The sequence below is a fragment of the Macrobrachium rosenbergii genome, chromosome 10 (genome assembly GCF_040412425.1).
Source record: "Macrobrachium rosenbergii isolate ZJJX-2024 chromosome 10, ASM4041242v1, whole genome shotgun sequence".
In the NCBI taxonomy this organism is placed as follows: domain Eukaryota; kingdom Metazoa; phylum Arthropoda; class Malacostraca; order Decapoda; family Palaemonidae; genus Macrobrachium; species Macrobrachium rosenbergii.
Genome location: NC_089750.1, coordinates 61,567,207 through 61,592,058, shown reverse-complemented (window position 1 = coordinate 61,592,058; position 24,852 = coordinate 61,567,207). Strand labels below are relative to the sequence as shown.

Here is a 24,852-nt window from a genome sequence, read left to right as displayed (position 1 = left end):
TACATACATACATCAAATGCAATTTCTTTGATGTTCATTTCAAATCACGTTCTTTGATGTACAATTTGCTTCGTTCCTGGCTCTCTCTCTCTCTCTCTCTCTCTCTCTCTCTCTCTCTCTCTCTCTCTCACACACACACACACACACACACACACAAATAATATATCATCTATCCTCCTTCCATCTCTATTCAGATGATTCATTTATTGCATCTCATCCCCTTTCTCTCTTTCTGCAGACACTAACATATTTCCTTATTTCTTCTTTCCTTCTCTTTTCAGATAATCCATTTACCACACCTCTCTCTCTCTCTCTCTCTCTCTCTCTCTCTCTCTCTCTCTCTCTCTCTGTATGAGATGCAATATTCAAATTTTGTGCACTCACTGTTTTGATAAGAGTTCCGACGCTTTGAGAGACGCGTATCCAAAGCTGGCAAGATCTTTGCTCTTCTTCTTCTGCTTATTGAAAGCCGCCAGGTACAGACCGGGATGGCCCTTCTTTAAATGGTATCCTGAAAGAGTAATTTTGCTTTTAAAACAATTTGTCATTATTACTATTATTAATGTCAGCGTGTGAATATAAAGCCTTGGAGGCAATTAACACAACTGAGTGCCATTTGTCCAAAAAATAGTGAATAAGTAGATTCCTAAACAAATAATGAATAAATAACGATATCTCATCAAATGGAAAATCCTTATGCAATTATAACAAACAAGATCGGCTCTGCAAATCGTCTGAAGATGATGTTTGCCGAGGCCTAGATTACTGAATTACCCAGCAGATCGTTAGTTTTCCATAAAAAGCTCCTATCATTCTTTTCAGCCCTTCCGGAGAGCAGATACTAAACAATTTTAATCTTAGAGCTTTTTAAAATTATCTTCCAAAGTGCCAGATTTCTTATTTCTTATATATATATATATATATATATATATATATATATATATATATATATATATATATATATATATATATATATATATATGTGTATATGTATATACATACACATATATTATAATATATATATATACATATATGTGGAAGATAATTTTATATATATATATATATATATATATATATATATATATATATATATATATATATATATATATATATATATATATATATATATATATATATATATATATATATATATATATATATGTACAATGTATATTTTACATGTATATATATTATTATTTATATTTTTTTACCTTTATGCACCCTGAGATATTCAAGCATTTAAATTTAAAGAAAAAGATAAATCATGTTTATCAATTGCTCATTCATGAATATGACAGATTTGTTTGTATTGTTTTTTCCGCTCTGCAAAGTTCATGGATAAACCATTTAAAGTCTATTACTTGAAAGACATCACTATATACTGTTCTTTAGTAACGTACCCAGAGATGTGACACATCAGTTAAAATATTTGTAACGCCAAACAATGGGAAATCTAACTAATGCTAATTTGTAAAAATCTTATCACATGGTCGACCAGTATAATTAATTCACGTTCCTCATTAGAAATGGCTTCAGCATTGAATTTTATCGTTTAGGGAAATTTCAGAAGAGATAGATAGATATCCGTCTGATCATCCTCAAAGGTATTTTTGAAACGAGTTGAGACTCTTCACAACTGTACAAAAAGTCAGAGAGATGGCTGACAGCTGAGGCCAACTAAGTCATTAACTTACGAAACAATTTCCTGTCTTATCTACCAGCAAGTCTCCGTAGGGAGGAAGTTAAGCATACCTTAGTTTAACCAGACCACTGAGCTGATTAACAGCTCTCCTAGGGCTGGACCGAAGGATTAGACTTATTTAACGTGGCTAAGAACCAATTGGTTACCTAGCAACGGGACCTACAGCTTATTGTGGAATCCGAACCGCATGGGAGGGTAGTGCCATCAGTGCACCTCACATGGTACACTGTAGGCATTACTAAAGGGTGTTTGCTTAGTCCTTTCTGCCCCTGGCCGCATCTACCTTTTAGCTTTTTAACTTACCTCCACTGCTCGGTTCTTTTCTTTAATCTCGCCGCCCAGCCTCTTTAACCGTTATCTGTTCCTCATTGGTCGGGTTGGTAACGTTCTCGGCTAGTGCTCTGCTGGGCCCGCGTTCGATTCTCCGACCGGCCAATGAAGAATTTTAGAGAAATTTGTTTCTGGTGATATAAATTCATTTCTCGTTATAATGTGGTTCGGATTCCACAATAAACTGTAGGTCCCGTTGCTAGGTAACCAATTGGTTCTTAGCCACGTAAAATAAATCCAATCCCTCGGGCCAGCCCTAGAGAGCTGTTAATCAGCTCAGTGGTCTGGTTAAACTAAGGTATACTCTTAACCGGTATCTCTTAGCTCAACTGTGGAATTCTCTCCAAGTTCCACCTTTCTAGCCTTGTGCTTCATTTCCTTTGTTTTCTGGATCTCTTTATCTTGCTGTCCAACCACTCCAACACCCTTTTTTTATTGCCTTATTGCCCCGAATGGCCGAAAGTACCGCAGTGCTTGGCCCAACAGTCTAAATTTCATAAATCAATCAGGTCTTACAATTTTGATAATACGGCTAAATACAAGGGTCCCAAAACTTTTTAGAACATCGACCCTCTCATGGAGTCCTTGATCCCTCATCGATCCATGGGCATGTACAAAAAAAAAAAAAAACAATCAATAATAATAAATAATTATTAGTAGACGCATGTTTTCTATACACATCAAACCCTGCATTTTCAAACCCGTTTTCTATACACATCAGTATTTCAGTATTGGAAACTGCATTCCAAACCCTGCGAAACTGTTGAGAGGAACTGTCTTCATAACATTTTCAATCACATCTTTAATTGCTGGTATTATGATCACTTCACCAATGTTATACAATTTTCCTTTCTTTGCTCTATTAAGGGAGATACTGTATGATGTCTTTAGTCCTCCTTCATTATCAACACTGGCAGACGCTTTTTACACAAATGTCAGCATTCGACCCCAAAGTTCAGTCGACCCCCCTTCGACCGCCAGGCATTTATCGACCTCTTGAACAGTCCCCATCCGACATCGATCACTTTGGAGACCCCTTGGCTAAAATAAGACAAATAAAAAAAAAAAAAAGGACATACAAACCCTCATTGAACAGCTTGGGCTCCTTCACATTGGTCAGGTAAAGGGTCTCGTTGATCCCGTGCTCGGCGACGTGCGATAAGATCTTCGTTCCGACGTCCCGCGACTCGCTGAACTGAAGTGGCACTGGCATTGATTTCGACTGGCGTACCCACGCCAAAGAATACGGCTCGGGGCGCGGTCTGGGCCCCATCGGTATATCGAAGTTGACATCGTCCGTCGAAGAGGACTGTGGGGACGGCGCGGGAGAGCTGCCCACGACGGCAGCTGCTGCCAGGAAGTAGATCGCCAGCGCCATCTTGAATGGAAACCTGATGAGAGCAAGGGGAAAACATTTCTTTACGAATTGCCACAGCAAGATAATACTTACCGGTTATTCAAACACTGTTTGCGAAAATGTTCTTAACTCGAAGTTCTTCATACAATGGAAACAAAATTTAAAATGTCATCTTAACTGTCTGCTGGAAGCAAAGAAAAAGTCTTTATTTTAATTACCGTAAGAAAATGATAACTTTCCGTTTATTCAAAAACCTTGAAGGGGAATATTTTTTACTTGAATAACATACAGTGAAACAAAACGATATTAAAGAGCCGTCTTGAAGGTAAACATTACATGTTGACGTTACCTCCATAATACTGGCGAATAATAACACAACAGCACTGAAGCAATTGTATTAAAACATGACTGACATCTGCATCAATGTAAACAGGAACAATATATTACAATTGCGTTTAATAACAGCACAGGACAAAGGTAAAGTTTCAGCTTAAACTAGGTAACTTTTGACCTTTCAGCCTGTATAACAATTCCGGTATTCAGCCGAAAAAGAGAGAATAGACAGGAAAGGATCGTTCAATGTTTTCGTTCAACTATTTCATACTCTATTACAGCCACAATATAAATGGAGACTGTTACGGATAAAAAATCTTAAAATTTTACAGCGAAATATTTTACGACTAAGGTCATTTCTCTCTCTCTTCTCTCTCTCTCTCTCTCTCTCTCTCTCTCTCTCTCTCTCTCTCTCTCATGCAATAAATCTAGAAATATCCAACGTTATACGATCTAATTTACAGAAGTGATAGCGGTATGTTCGTCGAAACTTTATTAAGATAACTTAATTGGGAATTTGTCAGAACATCAGGAGTGTTTTCATCTTATCAATACGTTCTCCATGTCTAAAAATCATCGGTCCAGAATTCAATGAAATGGCATGAATACATTTTCGAGTACAATGCTGCATACATAATGCATTCGCGCCGAAGAGAGCGAGAGCTGGATATAAAAAGCTTCACACGAGTACTAAAGTAAAAAATAACACCATGATGCCTTTTCAAATAATTCTTGAATATAAATACGAGTCTTTCCTTTAGAAAACAAGTTCGCATCAGGTCATATCGGTTGGGCAACTTTGCAAGTAGTGGTATTACGTTTAATGAATTCCGTGTTAGCCTCAAAAAATTATTCTGAAGGCTTCTACGGACCCCACTACATACGCAACTGAAGGAAACCTCTATGAGATCCACTTAACAATATGCTGAAGAAAGCCTCAATAATCTCCTTGAAATCAAGCACAGAATCCTAATGAATATGGCAATGAAGGCAGTGAGCTCCACTAAATATGGTCCTGAAGACACACTTCGTACGCTAAAACAAATATAGTTCTGAATACAAGCTTCATTAGCTCCAACAAATTTCGCCCTGAATACAGGACCTGAGTAAAGACAGTTTAGTATTCAGGAAATTGGAAAGTGTGTTCTAGATATAGGTAAAAGTATACCTTAGTTTAACCAGACCACTGAGCTGATTAACAGCTCTCCTAGGGTTGGCCCGAAGGATTAGATTTATTTTACGTGGCTAAGAACCAACTGGTTACCTAGCAACGGGACCTACAGCTTATTGTGGAATCCAAACCACATTATAACGAGAAATGAATTTCTATCACCAGAAATAAATTCCTCTAGGTAAGTGGTTCAATTTGAGTATGGGCAGCCTGCGTGCTACTGATTAACCCTCTGTCTGTGTATGTGTGAATCGGCTGAAGATGGGGAAGTTTTCTGCACATGGGCTCATCACTGACTCAACGTGATTTCAAGCATGAAAGTGGCACCGACAGTTATGCTGCTTTCCTCAGGAGAGGAGCGGCACACTTAACAGAAGAAGAATATGAATATAGAATGTGACTGATTGATACAAATATTTCTGTGAATGCGTAAACTGATGCCTGTGTAACAGAATGCCTGTTTTGATGATTAACTATTGTATAGTGGTTGGTTGGTTTAGATTAAGCAGGCTTTGTGCCAGCACCCACCCCTTGTCCAAAGACTGTGCGTAACTTTAGTCCAGTTTTCAATGGGATAAGAGGTCTGATGTACACCTTTGGACTCTGACCGTCCGACGAGTACCGTAAATTGACGAATAAAACGGTGATACAAAAAAAATTTTTGTCCGTTAAAAAAACCCATCACTCCAACATTAGCCCTGGAAAATACTTCCCGGCAGCCAACATTAGTTCGTTGGTAAAAAATTAAATATTAAAACTTCTTCCACTCCGTTTTTCTTCCTTTTTATTAATGTTAATAAGAAAAGTGTGGGACTGAAAACTCTTCGGTACGGAGAAAAAATTTTAAAAAGTCTGGTAATTCTCCCTAAAAATATGTAACTTTAAAAAATTTCTTTTAAAAATTTAGTGTAAAAAGGATGTCATTATAGGCTCGTTTTTATGAGCGGCCCATTTTATCTTCCATATTCAGCTACCTCCCTTTCCCCGCCCCCATCTCTCTCTCTCTCTCTCTCTCTCTCTCTCTCTCTCAGTGCAATGTGATGAACGGGACAAAATTATCCATATAAAGGAATTTATCTTTTATTTCAATTTCTATGAAATAACAGGGACATGTGGATGATATATTTAATAATAATGATTTTTATAATAATAATGACAATGACAAAGCAATAACCAGCAAGAAGGAGTTGATAATAATAATAATAATAATAATGATAATAATAATGGTGAAGAAATCCGCAGTGGAGAAGAATCGAGCAGGTTCCCGAAAGCTCTCGTTTGTATATATATTTCTAAAATATATATTTACATTTACACCACTGTGGATTTCTCCACCATTTTAGTGACTCATGCTATTATGAGATTCTGAATAATAATAATAATAATAATAATAATAATAATAATAATAATAATAATAATAATAATAATAATAATAACTTACTAACTAACTTGTCACCCAAGTAGTATCATTATCTACGTAAGCTTCCACAAAAGTGCTATTTCCTCAACTATCAGTAAATAGTACAACTAAAGCAATGGACACGGCTAAAACTTTGGGAAATCCATTTCAAAAGTAAATGGATCCTGACTTTTATACCCGCCACGGTATCGGATAATAAACTAGCGGGTGTTTGAAGCTTGGTTTATCGCCTTTAAAAAATACATTACTGAGTCTTGCAAACAGACCTAAAGGATTTGTTGTGAACGGCAATGAAGCCCGAAAATCCAACAATGAGTGGGTGTTTTCTTTACAGCAGTGATTTTCAACCCTTTTCATGCCGCGACCCCTTACGAGCAACTTAATATGACCGATGACCCCCTTTAAAATTTTTTATTCAATATTCATATGTAATGTCCTAGTACGAATATAGGACTGCACTGTAATAAATTTGCTACTTGCATTCAAAAGATATTATTATAACTATTTCTGTTCAATAAGTTAAATTATAGACTGTTTTGCCCTAATGATCAGGCTTTGTTTCGTGTAACGGCGGCGAAGTTGAAAAAAGCTAAAACATACCCTCGCTCAAGAACGATCTCGCGACCCACAGAAAAAATGTTGGCGATCCCTCTGGGGTTAGCGACCCCCAGGTTGAAAACCTCTGCTTTACGGCAACTAGGCCACATAAAAAGAAAAATTACAAGAAGCACTTTGTTCCAGACATATCGAAAACCATGCTCAGAGTCATTTGCAATTCGCAGTTCGTTTTCATGATATGTTTTTGCGACGTCCAATGTTGTTGTGCTACCTGCTCATAATACTATTGTGACTAAATAAGAATAAGTAAGAGCCGAGCAGCATGAAACATGCGCCATTGAGGGCATAATGAACTAGCAACATTTCATATTTTTCCTTTACCCTTTATTTGGATCTGTTTACTCTGCGTTGGGAAATTTTAAACGTCGGATGTAGCTTCACCCTCAAGAGTACTTAATTATGCGTTCAGCTGCCGTAGTGCGTAATATGGGTAACGCTAGTTAGTCAAGAGGTTTATACCGTACTATTGTTGAAGGAGGCAAGATACATACAAACATACATACATACATACAACTGTACATATATATATATATATATATATATATATATATATATATATATATATATATATATATATATATATATATATATATATATATATATATATATATATATATATATATATATATGCATAACTGAAACATATAAAAATATGGAACGTAATGAATATATAAATAAAGATAAAATCCACTATGGAAGTAATGAATATAATAAAGATAAAATCCACTGGAGTGCTGCATTGAGGCCTGACTCTTTCGTCCATTACTTAACAAGTAATGGACGAAAGAGTCGAAAGGCCTCTGCAGCACTCCAGTGTTTCCCTTTCCTTCGTGGATTTTATCTTTTATATATATATACATATATATACATATATATATATATATATATATATATATATATATATATATATATATATATATATATTATATATATATATATATATATATATATATATATATATATATATATATATATATATATATATATATATATATATATATATATATATATATATATATATATATATATATATATATATATATATATTATGTATTATATATGTACAGGGTTTCACATGAAGCCCATCAAAATAGTAACACTACTTGCAAATCGTCGTCAAGTAGTTGACATCCCATAAGTCTACAAGTAAACAGTAGTGTATATGAATAACTTGTCCTAACCTTACTTATCGAGTTAGACCCATCCCATAAGTCTACAAGTAAACAGTAGTGTATATGAATAACTTGTCCTAACCTTACTTATTCCTCATTAAGACCGCTTTCGCGATGCTGGGATTCGTACTCTGATAAATGTGGCGCAACTTGAGAACATCATAAAAACATGACGAATAAGTGGCACTTTGGAAACTTAAGTTATCATGACCGAGTCAGCCTTCTCCCTTCACGTGACTTCTGAAACAAGTCCTTTTCTCTCACTTGAAATCGCACGGAGAATGGGTCGGTCTCACATCTGCCTTATATGTTACATTTACAGTGATTATGATATAATCAAATTTCTGTCAACTGTTGGGTTTATTGGTCTGATTTTTGTCTTTCATGCCAGTCTAAAAATCACCCAAAGTGGGTCATTCTCACATCTATCTTACGTGGTGCATTTGTAAGGGAAATAGTGTACATGAATTTTTGTCAAATGTTGGACATTTTGGTCTGTTTTTTCTTTCATGCTAGTCTAAAAATGTTTATACCACCTGAACTTACACAACCTAAACGTCATGGAGTTCAGGTTCCTATAAGGTTATACCTTATAGGAGGAACGTGGTCTTCCACATGCCCAGTACCCAAAACTCCCTATCCCGCAGCAAACGTTAAATTTTTTTTAAGTTTTTCAGTTTCCGAATTCGTGTTGCTTAAAACGTCAGGCAGTCTAAAAATTCAGCTCTAAGCTCGTTTAAACGAGATGGTTTAGCCTCGCAGGATTGTCAACTTACTAATTAAGTACAAAATCATGTTACACTTCTGAAAGTTTCGAGAAGTTTCTTTTTATTTCTGAAACAACAAAAAATAAGAAATAAACTATCAGATGAATGAGGCTTCCCGATGGATTTCCAGTGGCATCTGAATGGTTGTTGTGGCCATTGGTTTAATAGCCAGTTATACCATTCGATTTTCTCAAAATTCCATGAAGCTGAGTTACACGAAGAGAGGTTTTTTTTCTAGTTTCCTACCATTTGAGACCAAACTTGGCACAAAGCACATTTTTAAAAAATTTTTTTGCAATTATGGAACACAGGTGAAGTTGAGTATGTTCAGTGGTGCGTAATTTTGCTTCACACAGAAGCTCAGTCCGTCCACCTCCCCAAACCTGTTTTACTTCATGCTAAAGCTCAATCCGTCCACTAAGGGTTAACGAACACACTCAATTAGTCTGTAATCCGCATGCGAATTAATTCACATTAAGAAAGTGGATGATTTTTGCTGATTTCTAGCATATGTCACCACATTCAAAGAAAGAACGATTTACGATCATTTACGGTATTCGTCAGTACGTCAAAAATACAGAATTTTCGAATCTACTTTTTCGTGAGACGTGGAATTTTTTCCCGTCTAATAACGAATTGTTATCGTAATGCTTGCTTTCTATCTCATGGTCATTACAGGAAATGCATAGCTATGCAGCTGCAATGTGGTGAAAATGTATCAAGAGTACATGAATTTTTATATATATATATATATATATATATATATATATATATATATATATATATATATATATATATATATATATATATATATGTGTGTGTGTGCGCAAGTTTTACTTTATATAAAACACGCCATTATCAGGATCAATACCGTCCGTGCAGTTGAGAATAGAATATCGATAGTTTGGGGTCCACTGCCTTGCTTACATGAGAGAGACGAGCTTTACGAAGAAAAATCTTATCGTTATTTCTCGGTGGAGTAAAAATATGAAAAACAGAGGGGAGCGAAGGAAAGTAAAATCTTTTGCAAAGAATTATAGAAGATACAGCACTCCCACCTGAACTGAGTGGGACAGGACGCCGGAGAACGGAGCGATATCGGCCAATCGCGTATTGTTGGGACGAGACGCTAGACGGCGCTGGGTCGGCGGCGCTGCAGACTGGCGAAGATCTTCTCAGGAGATAGCGCGAATCGGGAGAGCGAAACGCAAAAGCAGCGAGCGAAGCTGAATCAGACATGTTTGTTGCCCGTATCAGATTAGTGGTCGCGGCCTGGGTGGACGATGATAGCCTCTGTGTGCAAACGCGATTCCAGCGAATCTCCGACCGCACAAGAAAAGAGGGGAAAAATAATAATAATAAAAAAATCCTTCCAGGTTGTGTCCGACGATGAAAGGGATCGGGGAGCTTTCAAAACATGATAAGGCGGACGAGTTTCGGTTTCACGTTAATTCCGATCCGTTCTGGCGACGCTTTGGCGAGGTTTCGTAACGCGGCAGCTGGGAGATTTTCCAGCGAAGTTGAGTATACCTTAGTTTTACCAGACCACTGAGCTGATTAACAGCTCTCCTAGGTCTGGCCCGAAGGATTAGATTTATTTTACGTGGCTGAGAACCAATTGGTTACTTAGCAACGGGACCTACAGCTTATTGTGGAATCCGAACCACATTATAGCGAGAAATGAATTTCTATCACCAGAAATAAATTCCTCTAACTCTTCATCAGCCGGCCGGGGAACTGAACTCCGGCCCATCGAGTGACAGTCCGCAGCTCTACCGACTCACCAACGAAGAGCTGATTTTCCAGCGAACTGGACGTCGTCTGAAGTAGATAAAATAAGCAAACGGAGGAGAAAAGATTGCCCAGTGCACAGTATGTTGTATAAGTAAACTGTCACGTATATACATACATACATACATATATATATATGTATATATATATATATGTATATATGTATGTATATAATATATATAATATATATGTATATATGTATGTATATAATATATATATAATATATATATATATATATATATATATATATATATATATATATATATATATATATATATATATATATATATATATATATATATATATATATATACATATATACATACACGGGTGAGTATGTGTACGTGTGTGTCTGTGTGTACGTATTTCTGTAAGTAGACACTACTTCACTCTCTTGAATTAGAAGTAAAAATTTACAGCAATATATACGAATACCTCCATCCATTTTAGGTCAGGACTATCTCTTCCCACTGGGGCTCTAACCCTTTCCTTTTCCTTCCAGTTTCTTTTCCTTAGTTGCTTCGTACATTGGCAAGAAAACGGCAATCACTGATTGGCTCTTCTCAGTCACCTTCCCAATTCGGAAGAAAATATATGATTCCACAAACACGTCATAAAGGAAGTCGTGTTTAGCAATATCTGCACGTATGAGGAAGAAACCACAACTGGAATTTTTTTTTTTTTATGCAGAAGAAGAAGCGTGGCATAAGGTGAAGCAACATAAAGAATGGCATAAACTGAAACAACATCATTATTTACTGTATTTGGGAGAAATGTCACAAGGGTACTTTTTCTCCGGGGGGGGCGGGGGTTAGATCTTAAGTATCCTGCCACTAACATGTGCCAAAGTAGTCATAAGGAGGAATTTTACAATGTTACACTACAGTTCACTAGAACATTTAATGACAAATGAAAATATTCAGGACTTGTCAAATTATACGTATTTAATTATGAAGAAAATGAATGAAATGTAATGAATGTGATGAATACAAGAATCTAATTCGTATATCATATTCATTAACAAATGCCCCATTATTCATTTCACATAAGTGGGAGGGCAAATGCGGTAATAATATCCTTAATTAGAACAGGTACTAAGGTGACGCGCCGCAGATTGAAGTCTAAAATCCAATCTGTTTATGCTTCAATAAGATCTTTGCCTCTGATAGATGATATTAAGGCCTTACTCCAATAAATATTTCATCGAAATGTGCACAGGAAAACAGCAACTGAAATCTGAATGCTAATCATTACGTTACCTAACTCCTTTTGATAACGGTTTATTAATATTAATGGATGTCTCCAGCACAGCCAGAAATCCCTGCATTAATTTTCCTTAATGTTTTAACTGCTGTTTAGCCACATACTATATTAAAAACCTTTATAAACTCTAATTTAGTTACATATGTTATTCTCGTACAGTATTTTCAAAATCCTCCGGGGTGAATTTTAACAAAAACATAATATTTTCAAACCAGATAACTCTGCTCTTAGGTCATGAAAAAATATCAAAAATCTTAAACAATGACCTTTAGGGACGTGAACAGTAAAACTGAACGAGGGAATTTAGATATGGGAAACCAGATTTTAAAAACTTAGCCATGCAAAAAAAAAAAAAAAACAATCTTTGCAGTAAAGAAACCACTGAACAAAAGCCCTTAGGCATGGAAAATATCAAGAAACCTTTAATACAAGCATTTAGTTATACAATCATTCAAAACCTAACACAGAGAAGCGCTTAGCAATCCAAATATTTTAAAGGTCTTGAATAAACTCCCTCTGTAATATGAGGCATCCTACATGCAAAAATAATTCTATCTCTTCTTATTTTATCTGTTCTTTCTATTTTTCTTTGCGTCTAAGCTAAACTCAAGTATTGGGTTCCCCTTCACGCGGACTTCTGCCTAAAATTTGAACGTCGCTGAGAAATCAAACGCCTCACTAAAGAGTAAGTCTTGTTTTGCGAATTGATCCTTTACATTGTATTTTTAGTTTTCTGTAAAGAAAAATATTGTGCCGGCTTTCTGTCCGTCCGCACTTTTTTCTGTCCGCACTTTTTCTCTCCGCCCTCATTTCTTAAAAGCTACTGAGGTAAGGCTAGGGGGCTGCAAATTGGCATGTAGATCACTACCCTCCAATCATCAAACATACCAAATTGTAGCCCTCTAGCCTTAGTAGTTTTTATTTGATTTAAGGTTAAAGTTAGCCATAACCGTGCTTCTGGCAACGATATAGGATAGGCTACCACCGGGCCGTGGTTAAAGTTTCATGGACCACATCCGCGGCTCATACAGCTTTAACCACCGATCTATTTTCGGGGGCTTTGATTATACGCTGTAACGGCCGTATAGAAAACTCTATTGCGCCGAAGAAACTTCGGTGCATTTTGCATTTGTTTTTACTGTAATCATTCATTCAGCGACAGGGGTTCAAGAGTCTTTATAAAAAAGAGGCTCTTCGGTTCTTCTATTGGATTACCTGCAAGTAATCCCGAGGAACTCAGCAAGTAATAGGTCTAAAATCGGAGCATTTCTCGTTTTCAAATACATAACTTATCCTACCACGAACAACAACACTGCTATAAGCAAAAAAGATAAAAATAAAATAAATAAATAAATAAAAATCTGCAGCATCAGCTGCCTTACCTAACTCATAGTAAGATTATCAATAATGAGTCACATCGCCCTACACATGTTATTCCAATCAAATCTTTCTTGAACGAAGTCTTGCTCTTCCAAGGTTATTCAACTGCAAAAACACTTATTCCATTTTACCGGTACTTCTATTTATTTCTCCTTCACAAGACTTCTGAATTAAAAATCTCTTTATTGCATATCTCTGTTCTCTCCATATAATTAAACCAACCACCTAAAACACCTTTTTTGATTAACACTAGTTATTTTGCTATGTTGTTTATGATTGAGGATACTCAAGCTGTCAAGCCAAGCAAATTGGGCGCTTTCGGCCATTCAGTGCTTAAGACAGTTGCACTTGAAAGTAATAGTTTGAGAGACTGGACATCAAGACTTAAGATAAGAACCTGAAATGGAGGTAAAGAAAAAAAGTAAATATTGGATAAAGGTAGGGCCAAAATGACGCTACAAGCACACTTTGTTAATGCCCACAGCGCACTTCGTTAGGTGCATTTACAGTACTTGCCTACACGGTTGTTGCTACTGTATCTTTGGCATTCTAAATCTCTCACCATTGCATTTTTTCTTACTTCTCATAAAAAAATCAATCTTACCAAATTCCATCTTATATTTTATTTGCATTTGAAACTTCCTCCTAAAATACACAAATGAAAGTAATTCTAACAACCATTTCATTAATAACCAATTTTACTTTAACTTCACCTCCAAATCTATTGAAAAAATCTCCCTCCATTTTAAACCTCGCCTATTATGTTATTCCCACATTTTTTCTGTGAGAATAATGAATATATTAAATTTTTGTGAAGCATAAATGACAGTAACCGTTTCATTTAATTGCTGCGTTAATCCTTTCAAATGCACGAGACAAAAGAAATAAGCTTAAGTTTGAGGAGTTACTCATATAAATTCGGTCCGTGAAAATACATTTTCTTTTCTCCGGAATAGAAAACGATCCAAATATTTATGGGTAACTAATCTACTAACAGATTACATTGATAAAGAGTTTATAGCTTTACCAAACCACTTACAAAATAAAGGGAATCGTTCTAACGATTAATAACGAGTATAGATTAGATATTGAAATTACATAAACGAACCTAACCTTACGTAACTGCAGACACAAACAGCCTGTTACTCTTACATGCAATAAACATAAACACTAATGTACACCGGCAACAGAGAATTTCGTCCATGCTTTCAACTTGTATGTTGAGAATATTAACATTAAAATTTTCTTAAGGCAGCTGATCCATGGATATTCCAAAGAATAGGAAACATAAGAATGTACTCTTAACGCTCTTATAAATCTTAAGATATAATGCTGTTTATGTATATTTACTGGCTTTATTGCAATCATCCATCCATTAATCAAGTCCTTATTTTCAGTAATAATAGTTATAGTAAAGACTTGAATACTGTCACAAGACTAATACTAAAATTCCACTTTAAGCTAAGTAACCCTCTACGAGAGAGAGAGAGAGAGAGAGAGAGAGAGAGAGAGAGAGAGAGAGAGAGAGAGAGAGAGAGAGAGAGAGAGAGAGAGAAAAGTTTGAGTAGGGACACTTGCAGTTAATAAAAATTGAGATTAAAGGGTCATACGGTCTCATTTTCCCAACCTTTTTTAATGTTTTACATAAATTCTGAATCGATGTTTAGTTCAAACCAAGCATATTCAATGAGAAATCATTTCAGTGATTATACAGTACAGAAAAATGAATGATCTTATTATCATCGTTTATTGTACTGCGAAATTTTTCGAACTCCGAAACCAAGAGGCAACTTCTCCCTACTAGTTGAAACCACAAGGCTTTCATTCTATGATTCAAATTTGATTACCAAATTTGATTTTAAGCGTTAATTAATCAACTATCATAAGCTCAGAATCGAAACATTGGGTGGTATAATATCCAAACGAATTAGAGCAATATCTCAGGTCATGAATACGTCTGCATATTAGATGCTTCAAAGTGGTAGAGCTTCTGAGATACTGAATAGTCTTGTTTTATATTATTTTCAATGTTTTAAAGTCACTTTTCATACAGGTAAGAGATATTTTTCTCAGTTCTAAAAATCCAAAATATTTCCACGAATTTTTTGCCCACTGAAATTAGTCATTTTTCCCACTAAAAATTTAAATGAACTTAATAATAATAATAATAATAATAATAATAATAATAATAATAATAATAATAATAATAATAATAATAATAATAATAATAATAATAATAATAATAATAATAAATTGTATTTAAAACACTATGAAAGGGCAATAATTAATATTTTACATGATCACAACATGAATTGAAAATGTTACTACTAACAAATAAAAACCACACAATATTTCACTTCAGAAAGATTAATCTTTGTAAAAATGCTCTCTTATTAAAATAATGAAGGTGAAGCGAGAAAAAAAATAATTCTATGAGGATGATTTGATGTACAGTATACCTGTGGGGTTTCGTGCTCATTGCGGTTCATTTGTAAGCAAACACAAATAACCAGCTATGTTTAAAGTGAGATCATTTAAAATTGCCGTCTTGAACTCACAATTTAATTGTGCCAAGTGGCACCAATATTTCATTTCCAGGCTACTGTACATACATTTTTGCCCCGATGAATTAATTCTTATTTCATATATATAAATGTCAACTGCCCACGTCTGTAAGTGTTAAAGACCACAAGTTTGCTGACCTCGAGTAAGTCTGTTTCGAACTTCTAATGGAATAATTGGCATGATCGGATAAAACGCTGGCATGGTGTTTCACTGTAGGCTGTTCACAACCCAATGTTACTGATATCTCTTTTATGAGATACTACCTGGCCATAATGTGGAATCGTGACGTATTTTGATGTCTATGAAAGCTGGAAAATCAAAGGAGATGGGTCCATTGGCAAATAGTATTAAATATACTGGGGAGACCTACTAGACATGCGACTTTATCACCCACACCTAATGGAGCTAAAGAGGAAGGCAAAATTCTGGGGCTTACTTACAAAGGTTAAAGGTGTTACGGTGAACGGAAGAAAGAAGAGAAATCCAGAGAAAAGAGACTACAACCTATAATGCTCCATACAACCGTCAGTGAAATTTTTATAATGTTTAAAAAATAACACGCAAAAAAAAGTAAAATATGCAAAGTCAGTAGATAGGTCTAGATTAATAAATCAAGAGGACGAAACTATAAATGAATATACAGCAAGAAAGCTCTCGAGGCCGCATATAAAAATTCAGCAGACTCTTAATTGACATCCATCAGTCAGTGTTTGAGATTTCCTGTCGCAAATGGGTTCAATCCCTCCCACCCTCAGCACCCATATTCCCTCACCACTCGCACCCCACCCCACCCCCACTGCAAAAAACGTAACCGCATTCTCCCAGAAATGTAGTATTGAGATACCTTTGAGAGAGAGAGAGAGAGAGAGAGAGAGAGAGAGAGAGACAAACTATACATTCTTACAATACGCGCAATTAGGTTTGTCATGAGGCCCACTTGCTTTTACGACGTTACTCTTCTAAAAGGCGTCTTCGAAAACTGAGTCGCATAACGTTTCAGTTACTGGAATGGAACGAAACTGGGCGTGAAACTCGACATAAGAACGAGAGATAGTCCATGGAGAGAGAGAGAGAGAGAGAGAGAGAGAGAGAGAGAGAGAGAAACACCTCAGGAAACTGAACCTTTATCCGCTTTACAATTCGAAAGATCTTTAGAGTTCAAGGTATTCTCCCAAATATAATCACTAGGGCGTAGGTCCAACCTTAAATTTGGCGTCAGTTCGTTGCTGAAAAAAAGTAATTACCGATCGTATTCAGTAGCGTAATTAGTAATTTGTTAATGACAATTAATGGAAAACGAACGATGTCAGTGTCTGATTCATTGACCGTGAAGTTAGGCGGGGATAATGTCGTTGCCTCTCTCTCTCTCTCTCTCTCTCTCTCTCTCTCTCTCTCTCTGTGGGCTTTGTTCCGGTCTCGGATCGCTTCACTTACGATCGAAAGTGACACACGTTAATTAAATTGCCATCCAAAATCACACAGCCACAAAAATCTCTTCAATTCCAGGTCCCCCTCCCCAGGGGGGAACGCTTCCAGCGACGTTCCTGGAAAATACGTGTCGTGAGTTCGAGTTTTTTGAACAGGTGACGACAAAAAATTTGAAAGATATTTCCATTTTCTCAAGTCATTATTTTTATCAGATTTTCTAATAATTATACTGATGGTCAATCCTTCTGGTATATGGTTGTCCAATAGTAAATCCATGCAGATCCAGACAGGAGGAAATAAAAGATTCCTTTGTTTTCGTTGTCATAATAGTCTTCCTAGGAAACTGCTTACTGGAAATTCAAAGTTACTAAAGCAAATTATCCGTAATGAGAAAGAAAACAGAAATATCTTTGCACACAAAGAATCCTTAAAAATTGTTTTCTCTAATTTATCATCATTATGATCATTGCCTCCAACACCGTGAGAAACAAAGGACCCCTGTGGTTTAACTTCCACAAATCTCCACTCACCTTCAGCCTCCGCTTCTACCAGTTCTCGTCAAAGAGGGTCTGGGTCTTCCAACTCTTCTGGTGCCCAGAGGGGCCCAGCCAACACACCGTTATAGATTAAATATTTCTAAAGAATTGAATTAGAGGGATATCGCTCTTTAAAACCACGATGCGATCAGAACCAGCGCATTCTCGTTCGCTCGAAAGACCCAACAGAAAAGTGGGGTTTTCGAAACCATTATCAGTTAACCAGCACGTTTTGTGGTTGTGCATTATTACATCCACGACATAGGCCTATAATTCACACACACTGACTTCATAACATTGATTCCCCATCTTCCAAGACGATTTTATTATAAAACTATGACACGTTTTTCCCAGTATATGTCATTTTCTTTTATTAAAGTGCGTTCCCTACATGGAAAAACTGAAGCAATGCTATCAGGGACTGATTAAAACTGGACAGCCATGTTATTAAACTGCAAACCTCAAGAGATGTACAGTGTATGATATTTATCGCGAATACAAATTTCACATACTGAACGTTCAACTTTTCGATTTCCTCATAATCCTCATTGCAATTTCCGCTGTAATCTTTGTGAGACCGGACATAAAATCAATTGAGGAATTCCTGCTCTGCACACCGAGCCTCAGAGCAGTATCAAGATGAAAAGTGTCTAGCGATTTAACAGTTTAACAACTGTGTCCAAAAACACTAGAAAATCGAAAAGTTGAGTTCGATTCAGACAAAAAATTCAGGCAACGAATCGGAAATTCAATCAAACTGGACAACACTTTAGTTAAACTTTTAAATTTCGATGTCAATTGCCGGTATATAAACGTCCTTATAGCAGACGTGAGCTTCGAAGGTTTTTCAAGTTTTTGAAAATGAAAATTTTTCGGTATACCAATGAATTTTGGCTATGATAGGAAGTATACCAAAATACCTGGAATGAAAAACTGCCAACCAAGACACTGACAACATTGACAGGTTCAGCGCTTCATCAGACAGCTCCTAACAGAAATAACAAATAAAAATCTCGATATCAAGGGTTTAAAAAACACACTTACAGCTTTAAGACACAGTAAAACGACACTGAAAGCCTCGAGGCTTGATGAAGCAACATTGAGAACCTCAAGACTTCCATCTGCTCTGGTTACATGTCGGCTTCGACAACAACGCCCCAGTACTCCGAAATCGACTGTTTCTGCTAATAGTCGCCAAAGGGTTAAAGAGATGGAACCGTGAGATTTCTCTCTCTCTCTCTCTCTCTCTCTCTCTCTCTCTCTCTCTCTCTCTCTCTCTCTCTCTTCTTAGCAGTTGGGGTTTTCCTTTTTTTAAACGGAAGATTTCTTAGTTCTACAGTAAAATTCAGTCAAATATTGTAGATGATTAGGATTCGTGAGCTTTCCACCCCTTGCATTGTATCATTATGTATCTTCATTGCTGTACAGTGATTTGTCATATTACGGAGATAACATGATTCACACTTTTGAGTACCGTCCTATAACATTGAAATAAATGTAAAAATAGGCAAAATGAGCAAATGGAAGGTTAAAAGCACATTCTAAACTTGCACGGGATATCAACATTTTAAGAAAATTAAACTTTCCAATATCTGAAATCATTCCAAAGTTGCTGGAAAATCCGTTATGGCAAATTGATAACCACAGAAGAAGATCTAAATTTAGTTCTCCTTGAATAAATAATAACAATTTTACGTGTATAAGAAATATCTAAGAATTAGTGCGATGAAACATTTCTCAACTTCGGGTGAAAACAGAAGGCATTACAGGCTGATATTTTAAATCTATTTTTTATAACGAAGGAAATAACCTTGCAAACTTTAGGATGTTCAAATAAGCGGCAGCAGTATTAATTAAGTACTGATACAACTGATAAAACTGATATCACATTTCATACAAATAGATGCACAGTCTGTTTTTTACTGCACATCGAAAGTCGACAAAATAAATAGTGAGAAAAAAATGTGCTGCAAAAGTTGAAATTCGTAGAATCACCAACAAAAATTTAAAAACTGCTTCCCACCCCAAACCCCCACCAAAACAAGAGACATTTCAGAGTCTATCATATTTAAGATGTCTAAGAGAATATAACTGAGACGTGAGAAAACGTGACCTAGTTTTATAGATTCCAACATTAAGACACGAAAATCTCAGAGTTCCTGTTATTCAGGGGAGTAAGAGTTAAAAAACTTTGCGCAGTTTGTCCACTGCTGTTGGAAGAAAAAGAAGAGTCTGGTCATTACGTAATATGTCCATTTCTTCAAACATAACAAACGGCTCCGTGCAGTGCTTGGAAATCTGACCAAACTTCCATTAACCAAATCAGCATTATGATATCACTCCCAGCAAAAACTGTCATGCTAAAATCTTCAAGACGAATTGTTTTCATGAATGCTGCCGAGTTTCGTTTGAATTATTGTTATTATTATTTTTTTCTCGAGAGCTCAAGACCACAGACGCGGTGTGAAAAATGCTGTACGGTAATACTGGCTTGCACAGACTGTTAAAATAACATAGGAGAGGGAATTATTCTCTCTCTTTTCCACACCAAAATACTTCTCTCTCCCTCTCGTTCTCTCTCTCATAAAATATATATACATATATATATATATATATATATATATATATATATATATATATATATATATATATATATATATAAATATACATATATATACATATATATATACGTATCTCCTCTCTTTTCTCATTCATATATATATACATATATATATATGTATATACATAAATACATATAGACACATATATACATGTATGCATGTACATTTACGTATTTATTTATAGATACAAATATATATATATATACATATATATATACATATATATACTCGTATATATATATATATATATATATATATACATACATACATGCGTAAATATAAATACGGAAATATGAGCAAACAAAGGAATATATCACACAAACACCAACAATGACATGCAACACTCGCCAGTGCGGAGGATGAGTCTGCAGAGTAAATCCTGTCAGCTCACGGAATGATTCATCCCGGACAGCAGCGGGCAAATCTGAGTGCGGTAAGTTAATAACTGAGGATGATTCTCAACCACGGATACCGTTGCAAAAACTGTACGGTAATGCATGCTCACAACGCACGCAAAAAGAAAAAAATATGTGATAATGCACACAGACGCACGCACACGCGCGCACATTTATGTGTGTACGTATGTATGTATATATATAAATATATATATATAAAATTATATGTATATATATATAATATATATAAATACATATATATTTATATATATATATATATATATATTATATATATATATATATATATATATATATATATATATATATATATATATATATATATGAAAAACTCAGAGGTTCAAATACTTTAAGTAAATAATGATATATTGCAAACATACTGATTCTGGTGGTGAATACTGTTGGTAACTTATTTCAAAGTTGGTGAAGTAACGACAACTGAGGCGAACATTATTATTATTATTATTATTATTATTATTATTATTATTATTATTATTATTATTATTATTATTATTATTAAACTTAAGAGAACACAATTTTCATGTAAGAAGTTATAAATCACATTAGAATGAGATCAGGACTGTGATTGTACTGTTTACATATTAAAGAATATGACAGAATATAAAAAAATCATATTCATATACAACAACAACAACAACAACAACAACAATAATAATAATAATAATAATAATAATAATAATAATAATAATAATAATAATAATAATAATAATAATAATAATAATAATAATAATAGAGATAAAGAATTTAGGAGTGCAAATGACTACGTACATTTCAGGATTTCTTTAAATCTTCGAAAGCTGATCATTTACCTTCAGGAAAATTACAACATTTCAATTTCACGCTTGGGCAGAGCGACTTCAGATTGTCAGGGCTAGGAATTCAACGGAAGTTTTTCATTCTCGTTTGCTTCTTTCTTTTGTTTCTCATTTTTTCTTTTTATCCTTGCAGCTCACGTTTGCCTTTATTTCGAGTTCGGATGCAGTTTGTAAAGCCAATAGAAAAATAACTGAAAAATATCCGTTTTCATTACGGGGCCAGCTTTCGCAAACACGACAGAAAAATATTTCTCCAAATATTAAGGTTTTTCTTTAAATCGGAGAGAACAAGATTTTTTTTCTATTTAAAAACGAAGAGCTGGAATGAGCGACAAGTACACTGGCCCAGGGGTCATGCATGAAAAAATAGCCTCTGAGCTGCCATTTAAGGTAACGAACATCTCTGGAATTTACGCAAGCAAATCTATCTCTCTCTCTCTCTCTCTCTCTCTCTCTCTCTCTCTCTCTCTCTCTCTCTCTCTCTCTCTCTCTCTCTCTCCTTATTCTTCTTCTTTAGGATGGCGAATGAAAATACATGTAAAAGCCTCAAATATTCATCATGGCTTCTCTCTCTCTCTCTCTCTCTCTCTCTCTCTCTCTCTCTCCTCTCTCCCTACTTATTCTTCTTCTTTAGGATGGCGAATGAAAATACATGTAAAAGCCTCAAATGTTCATCATGGATTCTCTCTCTCTCTCTCTCTCTCTCTCTCTCTCTCTCTCTCTCTCTCTCTCTCTCTCTCTCTCTCCTTCAATGGCTTATGAAAGCCTAAATTAAATCCACCAAGGTGCTTCTTGGATAGTAAATGGCGCCGTAATCTACTAATAAAAAAATTGCAAAAATGACTATCATCGCTTCATCTGTGTGTGTGTGTGTGTGTGGTGCAATCCGTTTCTTCTCCCGAACGATATCACAGAGAAAGCGAACAAAGGGTTTGTCGAAAAGAACATATCAGAGGATTTCAGACTATTGTTGTCGTATCTGGAGCTGGGTTGGAGACGGTAATCCAAAGGCAGATGGGTGCGAAGGGTGGGGGGATAGTTGTAGTGGAGAGTTCTAGGGGCAGAGGAGTGAGGGAGACTTCCAGAGGCAGAGGGGTGGGGTGGTTCCAGGGGCACAGGGGTAGAGAAGGAGAGAGTTCCAGGGGCAGAGGGGGAGGAGAGTTCCGAGGGCAAAGGGGTCGGGGAGAGTTCTAGGGGAAGAGGGGTAGGGGAGAGTTCCAGGTGTAGTGGGAGAGTTCTGGGCCAGAAGGGTAGGGGAGAGTTCCAGGGGCAGAGGGGTGGGGGAGAGTTCTAGGGGAGAGTTCCAGGGGCAGAGGGGTAGGGGAGAGTTCTAGGGGAGAGTTCCAGGGCAGGGGGCAGAGGGGCAGGGGAGAGTTCTAGGGAGATTTCCAGGGGAAGAGGGGTAGGGGAGATTTCCTTACGCAGAGGGGTTGGGGAGAGTTCCAGGGGTTGGGGAGAGTTCCAGGGCTTGATGGGGGCGGATTCCAGGGGCAGAGGGGTGTAGAGTACCAGAAGCAAAAGGGTTGGGGCAGAGTTCCAGGGGCAAATGGGTGGGGCATTGTTCTAGGGGTAGAGGGGTGGGAAGATTTCCAGAGGCAGAGGGGTGGGGGAGAGTTCCAAGAGCTGAGAGGTGGGAGAGTTCCAGGGGTAGAGGGGGAGAGATCCAGGGGCAGAGGGGGAAGAGTTCCAGGGGTAGAGGGAGAGAGTTCCAGGGGCAGAGGGGAGGAGAGTTCCAGGGGTAGAGGGGGAGAGTTCCAGGGGTAGAGGAGGGAGAGTCCCAGGGGCAGAGGGGGGGAGAGTTCCAGGGGTAGAGGGGGGAGAGTCTCAGGGGCAGAGGGGGGGAGAGTTCCAGGGGTAGAAGGGGGAGAGTCCCAGGGGCAGAGGGGAGGAGAGTTCCAGGGGTAGAGGAGGGGAGAGTCCCAGGGGCAGAGGGGGGAAGAGTTCCAGGGGTAGAGGAGGGGAGAGTCCCAGGGGCAGAGGGAAGGAGAGTTCCAGGGGTAGAGGAGGGGAGAGTCCCAGGGGCAGAGGGGGAGATTTCCAGGGGTAGAGGGGGAGAGCTCCAGGGGTAGAGGGGTGGGAAGAGTTTCAGAGGCAGAGGGCTGGGGGAGAGTTCCAGGGGCAAAGAGGTGGGGAGGGTTCCAGGGGCAGAGAGGTGGGGAGAGTTCCAAGAGCTGAGAGGTGAGAGAGTTCCAGGGGTAGAGGGAGGGAGATTTCCAGGGTAGAGGGGAGAGTTTCAGGGGTAGAGGGGGAGAGTTCCAGGGGCAGAGGGTGGGAAGTTTCAAGGATAGAGGGGCGGGGGAGAGTTCTAAGAACAAAGGGATGGGGGTGGTGTTCCGTGGGCAGAGGGGTGGGGGAGAGTTCTAGGGGCAGAGTAGGAGAGAGTTCTAGGGGCAGAGGGGTAAGGGAGAGTTCTAGGGGCGGAGGGGTAAGGGAGAGTTCTAGGGGCAGAGGGGTAGGAGAGGGTTCCAGGCGCGGAGGGGTAAGGGAGAGTTCTATGGGCAGAGGGGTAGGAGTGAGTTCTAGGGGCGGAGGGGTAAGGGAGAGTTCTAGGGGCGGAGGGGAGGGGGAGAGGCCCTTGACACGATCTTCAATTCAGAAGCTGCTGGGGGTGGAGGGAAGTCATGCGTACATCTGAACATTTGAACGCAATCACGTATAGCCCAAGATGTAACGATAAACATTCTCAGAATGCCATGAAATTTTTGCCTTTATTGGCCTGTTACCCGAAGAATTGGTATCCAAAGGGCGATAAAGAAGAAATCAAAATGGCTTCGAAACTGGTTCTTGATTTGTTTACTGGAAAAAACTGAACTCAAAGAAAAAATAAAACAGGTATGAGAATAAGCGGAATTATTGGTTAGATTCACGTGCCAAAGATACATTCAGTATTGTTGTGGTTAGCAGAGCGACAGTTGTATATACAATACATATTAGTAATTATAATAACAACAGGAGCCTTCGCTGAAGAGGTATGTTAGAAGCCAAGCGAAAGCTCCTGTTATTATATTACAAATATACACAATTACATACAAATGTGGATCTTTGAACCATAACAAAAAAAACACAACACAGTGTTTTGTGTGCAACGGTTTCAACGTTGTCTGTAGAATTCTGTATTAACTATAATTAATCTCTTTTATTCTTTGCGG

The 24,852-nt window shown here is 37.2% G+C and overlaps 2 protein-coding genes across 3 annotated transcripts in view; both read right to left on the bottom strand.

Moving 5' to 3' along the window:
- The window catches only part of LOC136842686 (peroxidase-like), a 123,537-nt gene that overhangs the window by 69,253 nt on the left and 29,432 nt on the right, over nucleotides 1-24,852 (bottom strand). For both annotated transcript variants that reach the window (XM_067110349.1, XM_067110348.1), the window contains exons 3-4: nucleotides 3,116-3,423; nucleotides 385-511 (exon numbers count right to left, since the gene is read on the bottom strand). In XM_067110349.1, coding sequence (XP_066966450.1) covers nucleotides 385-511; nucleotides 3,116-3,410 — 422 coding nt within the window. In that variant the 5' untranslated portion in view covers nucleotides 3,411-3,423. The remainder of the gene's footprint in view (nucleotides 1-384; nucleotides 512-3,115; nucleotides 3,424-24,852) is intronic.
- Nucleotides 22,663-24,852, bottom strand: part of LOC136842350 (uncharacterized) — a 32,759-nt gene continuing 30,569 nt past the window's right edge. The window contains exons 2-4 of the mRNA XM_067109606.1: nucleotides 24,017-24,288; nucleotides 23,125-23,874; nucleotides 22,663-22,893 (exon numbers count right to left, since the gene is read on the bottom strand). Coding sequence (XP_066965707.1) covers nucleotides 22,663-22,893; nucleotides 23,125-23,874; nucleotides 24,017-24,288 — 1,253 coding nt within the window. The remainder of the gene's footprint in view (nucleotides 22,894-23,124; nucleotides 23,875-24,016; nucleotides 24,289-24,852) is intronic.